The 15,425-nt window shown below is 41.7% G+C and overlaps 1 protein-coding gene across 1 annotated transcript in view; it reads left to right on the forward strand.

Moving 5' to 3' along the window:
* The first annotated feature begins 2,948 nt into the window (after positions 1–2,948).
* Positions 2,949–15,425, forward strand: part of LOC120997910 (actin-like protein 6A) — a 33,523-nt gene continuing 21,046 nt past the window's right edge. The window contains exons 1-4 of the mRNA XM_040428272.1: positions 2,949–2,964; positions 4,679–4,755; positions 9,096–9,234; positions 14,880–14,980. Coding sequence (XP_040284206.1) covers positions 2,955–2,964; positions 4,679–4,755; positions 9,096–9,234; positions 14,880–14,980 — 327 coding nt within the window. The 5' untranslated portion in view covers positions 2,949–2,954. The remainder of the gene's footprint in view (positions 2,965–4,678; positions 4,756–9,095; positions 9,235–14,879; positions 14,981–15,425) is intronic.

Raw genomic sequence — 15,425 nt, forward strand, 5'->3', positions numbered from 1 at the left:
TTGACCACAAGTTCTCAATGGGATTAAGATCTGGGGAGTTTCCAGGCCATGGACCCAAAATGTCAATGTTTTGGTCCCCGAGCCACTTAGTTATCACTTTTGCCTTATGGCACGGTGCTCCATCGTGCTGGAAAATGCATTGTTCTTCACCAAACTGTTGTTGGATTGTTGGAAGAAGTTGCTGTTGGAGGGTGTTTTGGTACCATTCTTTATTCATGGCTGTGTTTTTGGGCAAAATTGTGAGTGAGCCCACTCCCTTGGATGAGAAGCAACCCCACACATGAATGGTCTCAGGATGCTTTACTGTTGGCATGACACAGGACTGATGGTAGCGCTCACCTTTTCTTCTCCGGACAAGCCTTTTTCCAGATGCCCCAAACAATCGGAAAGAGGCTTCATCGGAGAATATGACTTTGCCCCAGTCCTCAGCAGTCCATTCACCATACTTTCTGCAGAAGATTAATCTGTCCCTGATGGGTTTTTTTGGAGAGAAGTGGCTTCTTTGCTGCCCTTCTTGACACCAGGTCATCTTCTAAAAGTCTTCGCCTCACTGTGTGTGCAGATGCGCTCACACCTGCCTGCTGCCATTCCTGAGCAAGCTCTGCACTGGTGGCACTCCGATCCCGCAGCTGAATCCACTTTAGGAGACGATCCTGGCGCTTGCTGGACTTTCTTGGACGCCCTGAAGCCTTCTTAACAAGAATTGAGCCTCTTTCCTTGAAGTCCTTGATGATCCTATAAATTGTTGATTGAGGTGCAATCTTAGTAGCCACAATATCCTTGCCTGTGAAGCCATTTTTATGCAACGCAATGATGACTGCACGCGTTTCTTTGCAGGTCACTATGGTTAACAATGATTTCAAACATCACCCTCCTTTTAACATGTCAAGTCTGCCATTTGAACCCAATCAGCCTGACATAATGATCTCCAGCCTTGTGCTCGTCAACATTCTCACCTGAGTTAACAAGACGATTACTGAAATGATCTCAACAGGTCCTTTAATGACAGCAATGAAATGCAGTGGAAAGTTTTTTTGGGGATTAAGTTAATTTTTATGGCAAAGAAGGACTATGCAACTCATCTGATCACTCTTCATAACATTCTGGTGTATATGCAAAAATTGCTATTATAAAAAATTAAGCAGCAACTTTTCCAATTTCTAATATTTATGTAATTCTCAAAACTTTTGGCCACGACTGTACATTGTGTGTGTGTTCAAATCCCAGAGTAGCACCAAAAGATATTTAGTAATCACACAAATGTAATAGTGGAAAATAAAGTACATATATATTTTTTATTAATTATTTTTCCCTATTACATTTTTGTGATCACTAAATAAATGACACTTGCTGTTATTCTGGTATACAGAGATGTATCTGTAGATACCAGTGCATTGTGCAGGAATACTAGCAAAGGTTTTCAGTTAGAGAAATTCCACTTCCACAAAGCTGTCAAGCATGTGCCTCAGCTAGTAAAGGTTTTGCCTCTGATTCAGAAGGGTCCCTGGTTCAAGACCCGCCAGTAGCAATTTGGATAAAAGGGGAATACAAGTTTTAAAATACACAGAGATGTTCTCATTTGCATTTATAATGCTCAAGGCCCTAGTTATATGGGGGAATGACTTTTTATTTTAAACCCTTTCTGACCTCTGCCATACATGTACAGTCCGTGGGAGCATCAATCAAATGATTGTATGTTAGAGTTCCCTAGGGTCCCTTAAAATAAGTGATCAAAAAGTTTATAAAACTATAAAACAATTTATAAAAATTTAAGTCTGCTCCATTCCCCATATTATTAACAATAAAAAATGAAGATCATTGTCATTGTAGTGCACAAAATGCCTGTACTATGAAATATAAATGTATTTATTCTGTACTGTGATCTCCATAATGGAAAAAAATTAAAATAAAAACTGCCGATGAAAAAATTATCAAAAAGGCATATTTCAAAATGGTATCGATAAAAACTACAGATTGCCCCGCAAAACCAAAAACTGCTCATTCATCGGGTAATCTGATTGGTTTTGCACATGCAGAAATGATGGTTTACCGGAAGCAGATTGTGCTGTGTAAACAGGATTTCCTGTCGGCAAACAAGGAGTCAGTAAGAGGAAGAACTATGGCATTAGTGATCGCTCCTCCCCATACTCTGGAGGAGATTACCGCATGTAAGTGCAGAGGTCTCCTCCTCCAGCCATCAGTAGATGGTCAGGAAGGAACACCACCTCTTCCCGGCTATCTGCTGTAATATCGTCCCGTGTAAAGGGACCTTTAGTTTCAGGTTTTTTCTCATAGAAACATAGAATGTGTCGGCAGATAAGAACCATTTGGCCCATCTAGTCTGCCCAATATACTGAATACTATGAATAGCCCTTGGCCCTATCTTATATGAAGGATGGCCTTATGCCTATCCCATGCATGCTTAAACTTCTCCACTGTATTTGCAGCTGCCACTTCTGCAGGAAGGCTATTCCATGCATCCACTACTCTCTCAGTAAAGTAATACTTCCTGATATTACTTTTAAACCTTTGCCCCTCTAATTTAAAACTGTGTCCTCTTGTAGCAGTTTTTCTTCTTTTAAATATTCTCTCCTCTTTTACCTTGTTGATTCCCTTTATGTTGTCTCGAGATCTGAAATGTGTGGGAAGGTTTTCATTGATAAGAACCATGTCAAGCTCGGCTTATCACAATGAGCATGAACTTGTTTTGCATAAAGGGAAGGGACAAAATTGTCAACTCAGAATTCCTAGTCACCTTCTGGCAACTAGTCAGTGACGTTATCTTTTATTACGGTCATAGTTGAACAACTTCCCATATTAGGCTTGTGTGAACGGGGGGAGGTGGCAAAGTATTACCACACAATATAACTGGTGGTGATATATATTGGGTGACCTACAGGAGTGTACAGGAGTGTAGTCACACTGCACAGGAGGAAGGTTTTCCAGATCTAAAGATGAGTGGAGGTAAGAAAGGGCTGTGTGGGGAGAAGCTTCTCATTGTGAGCACATACAATCCACTGTCAGAACATTTGTTAGTTACGTACACTCATTTTGGCATGCTTTCTTTTGCACTATTGTAATAGAAACTGCTTATTTTTGGCTGCTATTAATTAATAAGGAGATTTTAATGCTTATTCATATGTATCCGTACATTTATTAAACAAACCAAAGTGATGGTACCCTGAAATATGAGATTTATTATCTATATGCCTCAAGCTATAAACCTTTATTGTACCATGTACCTGACACTGATAGTGGTTTGTTACATTGTCAGTGTCTTTGTTGTAAAACTGGCCTCAAAATTATATCTATAGTGGACAACACATCCATAGTAACCAGGACTTAAAGGTTATGACATGTAAATTACTCATCACCTATCCACAGGATTGGTGATAAATATTCGATCATGGGGGTCTGACTGCTGGGAGCCCCACAATCCAGAGAACGAGGGGGTCTCAGTCTCCTCTCTGAATGGAGTGTTAAAGGGTTTCTGCCAAGTTTATGTTATCCCCTATCCGTATGATATGAGATAATGAGCTGATTGCTGGGGGTCTAAACGCTAGGACCCCCACCGAGAACGAGGATCCCATTCTGATGGAGCAGCAGGTTGTGCGTGCACACTGCCGCCCCTTTTATTCTCTATGTGAGCACCAGAGCTCAGCTATCTGTGGTGTTCCCATAGAGAATAAATGGAGCAGCAGAGTGTATGCTCAAACTGTTGCTCCATCAGAACGGGGAAATTGGCCCCACATACTCTTGATCCATGAGGTCCGAGCATTTGGACCCCTAGTTATTCCCTATTCTGTGGATAGGTGATAACATAAATTTGGCACAACCCCTTTATTGCACATGTTGTTCTGCTACCTCATTTATTTTTATGGCACTGATAATGCCAAAAACTTAATTATAAACCCTATTATAAGTCAAGGAGGACCTTTCATGGGATTATGAGTTACAAACTGGTATGCCAGATAGGGCGGCCCCCTACAAATACCAGCACTTTTTTCCCCTCTAAAATACCCCTCCGTTCTGGCGCTTTGTCCCCTGGTGTCTTGGGCGCCTGATATGTTCATTTAGAGTCTCGGTACAGGGAGGAAGAGAAGGCCGGGTTTCTCAATGGGCATCTCCTCCCTGGCTGTAGTGCAGTCCAATCGCAGCAGAGAGCATCATAGCCAGGGAGAAAAAACAGCTCACCTTCTCCCTGGCTATGACGCTCTCCGCTGCTATCCCTTTAAGTAATATTCTATAACAGGCATGGCCAACCTGTGGCTCTCCAGCTGTTGTAAAACTACAATTCCCACCATGCCCTGCTGTAGGCTGATGATAGCTTTTGGCAGTCTGGGCATGCTGGGAGTTGTAGTTTTGCTACATCTGGAGAGCCTCAGGTTGGCCATCCCTGTTCTATACCATGATAACAGTACACGCAAAGATGAAGTTAGACACTGGAAAAGTGAGAATTTTTTAAAAATTATTTCACAAAAAGTAGCAACCTACTGTGTATTTTTTATTACAATTAATAGTCACATATTGCTTGCTAATATGTGAAAAATTCACAGTATCCACTTAACCATAAAGCAGGGATCAGTCATATGCACAGTACTATGCCAATAATTGTTAAATGTTTTGAAAAAATTGGAATCCAGCTGAGGTTTTATACCCTTATTCTAATTTATTGTAGATGAGATTGGAGCTTTGGTCTTTGATATTGGTTCATTTTCAGTACGGGCTGGTTATGCAAGAGAGGACATTCCTTTGGTGAGTCATATATGTATAAAACCACTTAAGTTGAGTATTCCATTATAACCTGGTTAGATTATACAATGCATTCAGAAAATCTTCAGATTTCTTTACTGTTTTTTACAGTTTGTTGCGGCCTTATACTAAAAATAAAAAAAAGTTTTTCCCCATCATTCTGCACTCAATACTCCATAATAAGATAGTGAAAACAGAATTTTAGAACGTTTTGCTAATTTATTAAAAAGGAAAAACTTTAATTTTGCATGGACATACAGGGAGTGCAGAATTATTAGGCAAGTTGTATTTTTGAGGATTAATTTTATTATTGAACAACAACTATGTTCTCAATGAACCCAAAAAACTCATTAATATCAAAGCTGAATATTTTTGGAAGTAGTTTTTAGTTTGTTTTTAGTTTTAGCTATTTTAGGGGGATATCTGTGTGTGCATGTGACTATTACTGTGCATAATTATTAGGCAACTTAACAAAAAACAAATATATACCCATTTCAATTATTTATTTTTACCAGTGAAACCAATATAACATCTCAACATTCACAAATATACATTTCTGACATTCAAAAACAAAACAAAAACAAATCAGTGACCAATATAGCCACCTTTCTTTGCAAGGACACTCAAAAGCCTGCCATCCATGGATTCTGTCAGTGTTTTGATCTGTTCACCATCAACATTGCGTGCAGCAGCAACCACAGCCTCCCAGACACTGTTCAGAGAGGTGTACTGTTTTCCCTCCTTGTAAATCTCACATTTGATGATGGACCACAGGTTCTCAATGGGGTTCAGATCAGGTGAACAAGGAGGCCATGTCATTAGATTTTCTTCTTTTATACCCTTTCTTGCCAGCCACGCTGTGGAGTATTTGGATGCGTGTGATGGAGCATTGTCCTGCATGAAAATCATGTTTTTCTTGAAGGATGCAGACTTCTTCCTGTACCACTGCTTGAAGAAGGTGTCTTCCAGAAACTGGCAGTAGGACTGGGAGTTGAGCTTGACTCCATCCTCAACCCGAAAAGGCCCCACAAGCTCATCTTTGATGATACCAGCCCAAACCAGTACTCCACCTCCACCTTGCTGGCGTCTGAGTCGGATTGGAGCTCTCTGCCCTTTACCAATCCAGCCACGGGCCCATCCATCTGGCCCATCAAGACTCACTCTCATTTCATCAGTCCATAAAACCTTAGAAAAATCAGTCTTGAGATATTTCTTGGCCCAGTCTTGACGTTTCAGCTTGTGTGTCTTGTTCAGTGGTGGTCGTCTTTCAGCCTTTCTTACCTTGGCCATGTCTCTGAGTATTGCACACCTTGTGCTTTTGGGCACTCCAGTGATGTTGCAGCTCTGAAATATGGCCAAACTGGTGGCAAGTGGCATCTTGGCAGTTGCACGCTTGACTTTTCTCAGTTCATGGGCAGTTATTTTGCGCCTTGGTTTTTCCACACGCTTCTTGCGACCCTGTTGACTATTTTGAATGAAACGCTTGATTGTTCAATGATCACGCTTCAGAAGCTTTGCAATTTTAAGAGTGCTGCATCCCTCTGCAAGATATCTCACTATTTTTGACTTTTCTGAGCCTGTCAAGTGCTTCTTTTGACCCATTTTGCCAAAGGAAAGGAAGTTGCCTAATAATTATGCACACCTGATATAGGGTGTTGATGTCATTAGACCACACCCCTTCTCATTACAGAGATGCACATCACCTAATATGCTTAATTGGTAGTAGGCTTTCGAGCCTATACAGCTTGGAGTAAGACAACATGCATAAAGTGGATGATGTGGTCAAAATACTCATTTGCCTAATAATTCTGTACAGGGTGTAAATATTCAGACCCTTTGCTGTGACACTTTAAATACATTCAGTTGATTGGACATGATTTGGAAAGACACTCACCTAGAAGTTCTAACAGCTGACCATGCATATGAGAGGAAAGAACTGAACTAGGGGAAGGATTGTCTGGCGCCTCAGATCTGGAGAAGGGTACAAAAATATTCTGCTGCCCTGAAGAGCACAGTGGCCTTCACAATTCTTAAATGGAAGACGTTTGAAACAACCAGGACTCTTCCTAGAGCTGGCTGCCCACCAAACTAAGTAATCAGAGGAGAAGGGCCTTGGTAAGACAGGTGACCAAGAAGCCAATGGTCACTCTCACTGAGCTCCAAAGATCCTGAGTGCAGATGGGAAAAACTTCCAGAAGGTAAACCATCACTGCAGCACTCCACAAATCTGGGCTTTATGGCAGTTGCCAGAAAGAAGCCTTTCTTCAGTAGAAGACACATGAAAGTTTGCAAAAAACAAACAAACATGTAAAGAACTCTCAGACTGTGAGAAACAAGATTATCTTGTTTGATGAAACCAAGATTGATTTATTTATTTTTTGCTGCAATTCTAAGCATCATGTCTAGAGGAACCTAGGCACTGCTCATTATCTGCAGCCATCTTAGGCTACTTTCACACTAGCGTTCGGGGCTCCGCTTGTGAGCTCCGTTTGAAGGGGCTCACAAGCGGCCCCGAACGCATCCGTACTGCCCTAATGCATTCTGAGTGGACGCGGATCCGCTCAGAATGCATCAGTCTGGCAGCGTTCAGCCTCCGCTCCGCTCAGCAAGCGGACACCTGAACGCTGCTTGCAAACGGATCCATCCAGAATTACAATGTAAGGCTACTTTCACACTAGCGTTCAGAGCGGATCTGTCTGGGGTCTGCCCAGACGGATCCGCTCATATAATGCAGACTTGGGATCCGTTCAGAACGGATCCGTCTGCATTATATTGTAGAAAAGATTCTAAGTGTGAAAGTAGCTTCAGACGGATCCGTCCAGACTTTACATTGAAAGTCAATGGGGGACGGATCCGTTTGAAAATTGAGCCATATAGTGTCAAATTCAAACGGATCCGTCCCCATTGACTTACATTGTAAGTCTGGACGGATCCGTTTGCCTCCGCACGGCCAGGCGGACACCCGACCGCTGCAAGCAGCGGTCGGGTGTCCGCTTACTGAGCGGAGCGGAGGCTGAACGCTGCCAGACTGATGCATTCTGAGCGGATCCGCATCCACTCAGAATGCATTAGGGCAGTACCGATGCGATCGGGGCCGCTTGTGAGAGCCTTCAAACGGAGCTCACAAGCGGAGCCCTGAACGCTAGTGTGAAAGTAGCCTTAGTCAATGGGGACGGATCCGTTTGAATTTGACACTATATGGCTCAATTTTCTAACGGATCCGTCCCCCATTGACTTTCAATGTAAAGTCTGGACGGATCCGTCTAAAGCTATTTTCACACTTAGAACTTTTTCTACAATATAATGCAGACGGATCCGTTCTGAACGGATCCAAAGTCTGCATTATATGAGCGGATCCGTCTGAACGCTAGTGTGAAAGTAGCCTTACAATGAAGCATGGTGGCAGCATCATGCTGTAGAGCTGTTTTTCAGTGGCTGGGACAGAGAGACTGGTCAGGGTTGAGGGAAAGTTGAATGGAGTAAAGTACATAGATAATTTTTTATGAAAACCTGACACAGTATGCTCTGGACTTCAGATGGGGCAGAAGGCTTACCTTCCAACATGACAATGACCCTAAGCACACAGCCAAGACAACACAGAAGTGGCTTAGGGACAATTATGTTAATGTCCTTGAGTGACCCAGCCAGAGTCCTGACTTGAACCAAATTGAACATCTCTGGAGAGACCTGAAAATGGCTGTCCATGCACAGTCCCCATCCAACCTGACAGGGCTTAACAGGATCTGCAGAGAAGAGTGAAAATCCCCAAATCCAGGTGTGCAAACCTTGTGGCATCATATTCAAGAAAACTGAAAGCTGTAATCACTGCCAAAGGTGCTTCTACCAAGTCCTGAGTAAACGGTCTGAATGTCAATGCAAGATTGTAGTTTTTCCTTTTCGATAAATTAGTGAAGATTTTGAACATTCTTTTTTCACTTTCTCATTATGGGATACTGGGTGCAGATTGATGGGGGAAAAACTTGATTTTTTATTTTTTTTTATTGTTTTTTTACATTTTAGCACAAGGCCACATAACAAAATGTAAATAAAAGTCTGAAGACTTTCCGACTCAATTTTTTCCATGTTTGGCATGAAGAAACATGAAAAAAATGTCTGCATCTAATACTGTTTTCGTATACAATAATATACAGTACATAAAATGCTGCCTGTTTCTGACAAAAATAATAATAAAAATATGCCAATACTTCTAAAACACCTTGATAATGAAATGAAACTGAATGAATATGAAATAAATAATATGGTATCCAATGGGGAAACTGTTAATATGCTTGGTAATGAATGATGTGAAAAATGTTAGTAATTTACATGATAACTATATGCAGGTAGATTTTCCTACATCAGTTGGCGCAGTACTTGATGGAGAAGATGGAGGTACGCCATCTAAGTATTACATAGATCCTAACCTTCATGAGATACCTCAGGAAAACTTGGAAGCCATTACACCTTTCAAAGAAGGAATGAGTAAGTTGTGTCTCTTAAGGTACATTTCTAATGATAGATTTTTTTTTAATGGAATGTCACATGTGCTAGAGACAAATGTTCTGAAGATCTCAAGAACAGTTCCACCTTGTTCCTATTATCATTGTTAAGATGGCTGCATAAAGTCATTTTCAAGATTGTTGAGGGTCTCAATACCATGCCGGATCTGCCTTTTTAAATTATGTCCAGTCGAATCATCATAAGTCTATAATAAGAAATCAAGCAAAACATGATGTTGACTTCTTATTTCCTTGTGTCTAGGTGTAGAAGTTTAGCAACCACATGAGAGTATCACAGCATTGTTTATATACCTATTATACTGCAATTCCAATAATCTCTTCTACATCTTTCTTTACATAATTTGGTGTAGATTCATTTAATAATATTTCTTTTTGAGTACCAAATCCTGGCTTCCATTTACACTGGCAAATAGTAAAATTTTGCCCCCACCACTGGGGGGAGAACAGAAGCCTCTGAACCACATGTAGTTTATTTCCCAGAAACCCCTTACTATGGTTCATTTGCCTATCACTTAATGCTCTTTTTTTCTCACACGTGGCTTAGTTTACCTGATTACTTTATATCGTTTTGTTGTTACTGAAAATGTCTGAATATGAATGGCTACAGCCTGAAGCAAAAAGACGGACAGGCTTTAGACTTCTTTAGTTTCCCTGTAAACACTGTAGCGAAGCTGTAGTCATAAATGACAACTCTGCTGAGAGCATTACCTGTGGGTGCTGATTTAGGCTACTTTCACATCTGCGTTTTCAATTCCGCAATTGAGATCCGTCATAGGATTTTAATAGCGGAAGAAAACGCTTCCGTTTTGTCCCCATTCATTGTCAATGGGGACAAAACTGAATTGAACTAAACGGAATGCACCAAAATGCATTCCATTCCGTTTGGTTGCGTCCCATCACAGACAGAATAATGCTGCAAGACGGTGAACAGTGTAGGAATTACAACAGTTTGCATATGTGCCTCCAACTTGTTAAGGAACCAAAAGTAATGGGACATAATAATAATCATAAATCAAACTTTCACTTTTTAATACTTGGTTGCAAATCCTTTGCAGTCAATTACAGCCTGAAGTCTGGAACGCATAGACATCACCAGACGCTGGGTTTCATCCCTGGTGACGCTCTGCCAGGCCTCTACTGCAACTGTCTTCAGTTCCTGCTTGTTCTTGGGGCATTTTCCCTTCAGCAAGTGAAATGCATGCTCAATCGGATTCAGGTCAGGTGATTGACTTAACATTTGCATAACATTCCACTTCTTTCCCTTAAAAAACTCTTTGGTTGCTTTTGCAGTATGCTTTGGGTCATTGTCCATCTGCACTGTGAAGTGCCGTCCAATGAGTTCTGAAGCATTTGGCTGAATATGAGCAGATAATATTGCCTGAAACACTTCAGAATTCTTCCTGCTGCTTTTGTCAGCAGTCACATCATCAATAAATACAAGAGAACCAGTTCCATTGGCAGCCATACATGCCCACACCATGACACTACCACCACCATGCTTCACTGATGAGGTGGTATGCTTAGGATCATGAGCAGTTCCTTTGCTTCTCCATACTCTTCTCTTCCCATCACTCTGGTACAAGTTGACCTTGGTCTCATCTGTCCATAGGATGTTGTTCCAGAACTGTGAAGGCTTTTTTAGATGTCGTTTGGCAAACTCTAATCTGGCCTTCCTGTTTTTGAGGCTCACCAATGGTTTACATCTTGTGGTGAACCCTCTGTATTCACTCTGGTGAAGTCTTCTCTTGATTGTTGACTTTGACACACATACACCTACCTCCTGGAGAGTGTTCTTGATCTGGCCAACTGTTGTGAAGGGTGTTTTCTTCACCAGGGAAAGAATTCTTCGGTCATCCACCACAGTTGTTTTCCGTGTCTTTCGGGTCTTTTGGTGTTGCTGAGCTCACCGGTGCGTTCCTTCTTTTTAAGAACGTTCCAAACAGTTGTTTTGGCCACGCCTAATGTTTTTGCTATCTCTCTGATGGGTTTGTTTTGTTTTTTCAGCCTAATGATGGCTTGCTTCACTGATAGTGACAGCTCTTTGGATCTCATCTTGAGAGTTGACAGCAACAGATTCCAAATGCAAATAGCACACTTGAAATTAACTCTGGACCTTTTATCTGCTCATTGTAATTGGGATAATGAGGGAATAACACACACCTGGCCATAGAACAGCTGAGAAGCCAATTGTCCCATTACTTTTGGTTCCTTAACAAGTGGGAGGCACATATGCAAACTGTTGTAATTCCTACACCGTTCACCTGATTTGGATGTAAATACCCTCAAATTAAAGCTGACAGTCTGCAGTTAAAGCACATCTTGTTTGTTTAATTTCAAATCTATTGTGGTGGTGTATAGAGCCAAAAATATTAGAATTGTGTAGATGTCCCAATATTTATGGACCTGACTGTATATGGTCTCTTTTGAATAAAGTATCTTTAATCCCATATATGTGATACGGTACCATGCAAAAAACAGATAATTGAGTGCCCTCTATACTCTTTACTTGATCCTTATATTGCAAATTGGCAGGGATGTTGCCACGGGAGAGTGCACCTAGTTCTATGGATTCGTGTTGGTTGAGCCACTAAACCCAGGTCTCAGATGTAGGAATAGGTTTGGATTAAAAAATATAAAACTTACTGGAGAGTTTGAATCTGCTGATGAGGATGCTGCTGCTTTATTTCCAGTAGACTTTTAGGGTTTGATTATAGAGAAAGGATACCATCCAAAGCACGTCTTCAACTGTGATGAGACCAGGCTGTTCTGGAAAAAAAGTGCCTGACAGAACCCACTAAAAAGTGCAGAGCAGGCACCAGGGCATAAGGCATGGAAGGACAGATTACCTCTGACAGTATGTAGCAAGGCCCCAGGCCATATGATGAAACCAGCTGTAGAGCACAGATGAAAGAAAAACTAAAAATTCTGCCCATGTTCTGGCAACATAATCAGAAAGCTTGGGTGACTTGGGTCTTATTTATGAATAAAAGTATTGGGGTGCTGCATAGTGTGAAACCTGCAGATGAATGACCTGCCTATTAAGCAAAAGAGCTTATCAGATACAATTGTGCATATACTGGCACAACTTTGCTGAAGGCATGCAAATAAGAACAGGTCCAACAAACACCAACAGGTTGGAGCTCCACTCCACGGAACAACTGCTCCAATAGTGTAATGGGTAAAAAAGATATAAAAATGGAGATCACAGAGCGCTACTACCATTGACTGATTTATTAAAAAAACAATAAAACAGAAGATAAAGGACTACTCTCTTCATCATCTGTTTTATTTATGGAATTATCCTACCAATGCTTCATCCGTGAAGTGAAAAATACTTGGCATAAGAAGGGTTGTCATTAAAAGTCCTATTAAAGGGGTTGTCCGATCAGCTGTACGGGGAGACGGTGCACGCAAGTGCCATCTCTCTGCTCTCTTCCTGTCTGCAGCCTATGGCAAAGACCATAGACAGCAGCAGCGGACAGGAAGAGAGAAGGGAGCTAGCTGGCACGTGCTCACTGCGTCTCCTCATACAGCTGATCGGCGGGGTGCCGGGTGTCAGATCCCCGCCTATCTGCTATTGATGACCTATCCTGAGGATAGGTCATCAATAGTAAAAGCCCGGACAACCCCTTTCATAATAGACAATGCACTTGTAGACAATGTCATCCTGAATCTGCTTGCTGAAAATAAAAATTTTAAGGTTATATTTTTACCTCCAAATACAACATCATTGCTTCAGCTACAAAGTGTAGGGCAGTTCTGTGTTGACTAGACACACCTGTCCCCACCACCACCACCAAAGGCTCGTCTGGTGACTACAGTGGCTGATGCATAGAGCTCTCCTTGATTTTCGAACATTGTTGGCGGCCATCATTTCTGCTCAGTGTGAATCGACTTTCATCAGTGAACAACACTGAGGCCCACTGGTCCCTCGTCTAGCGTAGCTGCTTCCTGGCCCATGTAAAACGTTGACGCCTGTCGTCAGGTACCGTTGCAAGTTGTCTAGCACGCAGACGAACACTGATGTAAACGGTTTCAAATGGTCTGACGTGACCCTTGGGTGCTTCTCACCTCCCTTAAATGTGCCTGGAGTTGTGTGGCATTCATCATCCGGTTACGCAGGGCATTGTTCACAATGAAGCGGTCATCAGTGTCGGATGTGGCCAAGGACTTCCATTTCTATGCCTTTCTGTGACTCTTCCAGTCTCTCTGTATCTCTGGTGCAACCTGCTGACAGGGTCGGCATTTGGGGTGTGCGAGCTGTGCGGCCGCACAGGGCGCCATGGCAACAGGGGCGCCCGGAGGCCGAATAAGCTCGCAGTCGGTCTCTTACAGCAGGCACTGTTCATCAATTGTTAGGTGTCATCTTGGTCTCTTGATGTAAAATGTGGACAGCATGATGAGGAGGACTGTTTAAATACCAATTTTAATTGAACCAGGGAATTTATTGGGGGATTCATGGATCAAACAACTGTTGTGAATTTCGCTGTTAAGCTCCTTGTTAGAGAATAGCAAGTTGTGAAACAGTTGGACATGTGCCTTCAAAAAGTTTAGAGAAGGTCACATTAAGTTCACCTGCAAAGACATTTTAGGTTCATCCTGAAATTTTACCCACAAGCCAAATATCCTTTTTGGGAGTAGTGTATGTGTCGCAGAGCTGGGATCTGTCTGACATTTACAGCATATCCTGGGGATAAATGTTTAAGATGAGAATATCCTTTTAAGGCCTCATGCACACGACCGTTGTTGTGTTTTGTTCCGCAAAATGGGGTTCCGTTGTTCCGTGATCCGTTTCCGTTTTTTTTTCCGTGTGTCTTCCTTTATTTTTGGAGGATCACCAGACATGAAGGAAAGTAAAAAAAAGTGTAAGTCAAGTTTGCCATGCAAATGATAGGAAAAAAACGGACGCGGACGCGGATGACAATCTTGTGTTCCTCCGTTTTCCATGAAAAAAATAGGACAGGTTATATTTTTTTGACGGACTGGAACCACGGATCACGGACGCGGATGACAAACGGTGCATTAGCCGAGTTTTCAACAGACCCATTGAAAGTCAATGGGTCCGCAGAAAATCACGAAAAACGGAACAACGGACACGGAACACAACAACGGTCGGGTGCATGAGGCCTCTGAAATGATCTGATACATTGTTACGGGTTCACCAAAGGTGAAAATGACAGTTCCATATATGATATCAGAGCACATCCAGTCAATCATTAAAGAGTTAAGATAAAAACAGCGCTGTGACAAACAATGACTACAGATGCATAAAAGTTACTCTTTAACAGGTCAATTGGCTCAAACTGTCTCAGCAGGCTCCATTTAAGGCATAGATTAGACTCATGCTAGATCACGACTGCAGTTTTTACCATATATAGCAGACAGTTGCATTACTGCTATACTTTCACAGAAATGTTTATGGCTGGTTTATGCTCCCTGTACCAATATTACTTGTTTATTATCCTTATCCATTGAACATGCGATCAATTGTTTTATGACAGTACGCGTAATGCATACTGCAGGCAGAATGCTTTGTAACCAGTTCCAACCTTTGCCTTATTTCTATTAGTATAGCCTCTTATTTGATTTACAATCTTTTTTCTTTAGTTGACAACTGGGAGAGCTTCCAGGCTATATTAGACCACACATACAAAAGGCTTATCAAGTCCAAAACAAGTTTACATCCAGTTCTGATGTCTGAACCTGTAGTAAGTAATTGCTATATAAAACTGTATCAAGTAATACATAAGATCATAATGTTTCTTTTATGTTTCCCCATATATGATGTTTAGAGCTTTGAATTAAAATGGTTGTCTCACTTCAGTAAGAGGCATTTATCATGTAGAGAAAGTTAATACAAGGCACTTACTAATGTATTGTGATTGTCCATATTGCGTCCTTTGCCGGCTGGATTCATTTTTCTATCACATTATACACTGCTCGTTTCTATGCTTACAGACCACCCTGCAATCCATCAGTGGTGGTTGTGCTCGCACAATATAGGAAAAAGCACTAGCCTATGTGCGCTCCCATGGTCCCGGCCACCAGAGAGGCTGATGCTTTTTCCTATAGTGTGCTAGCACGACCACCACTGATGGATTGCAGGGTGGTCTGTAACCATGGAAATGAGCAGTGTATAATGTGATGGAAAAA

Source organism: Bufo bufo, chromosome 4 (assembly GCF_905171765.1).
Source record: "Bufo bufo chromosome 4, aBufBuf1.1, whole genome shotgun sequence".
NCBI lineage: Eukaryota > Metazoa > Chordata > Amphibia > Anura > Bufonidae > Bufo > Bufo bufo.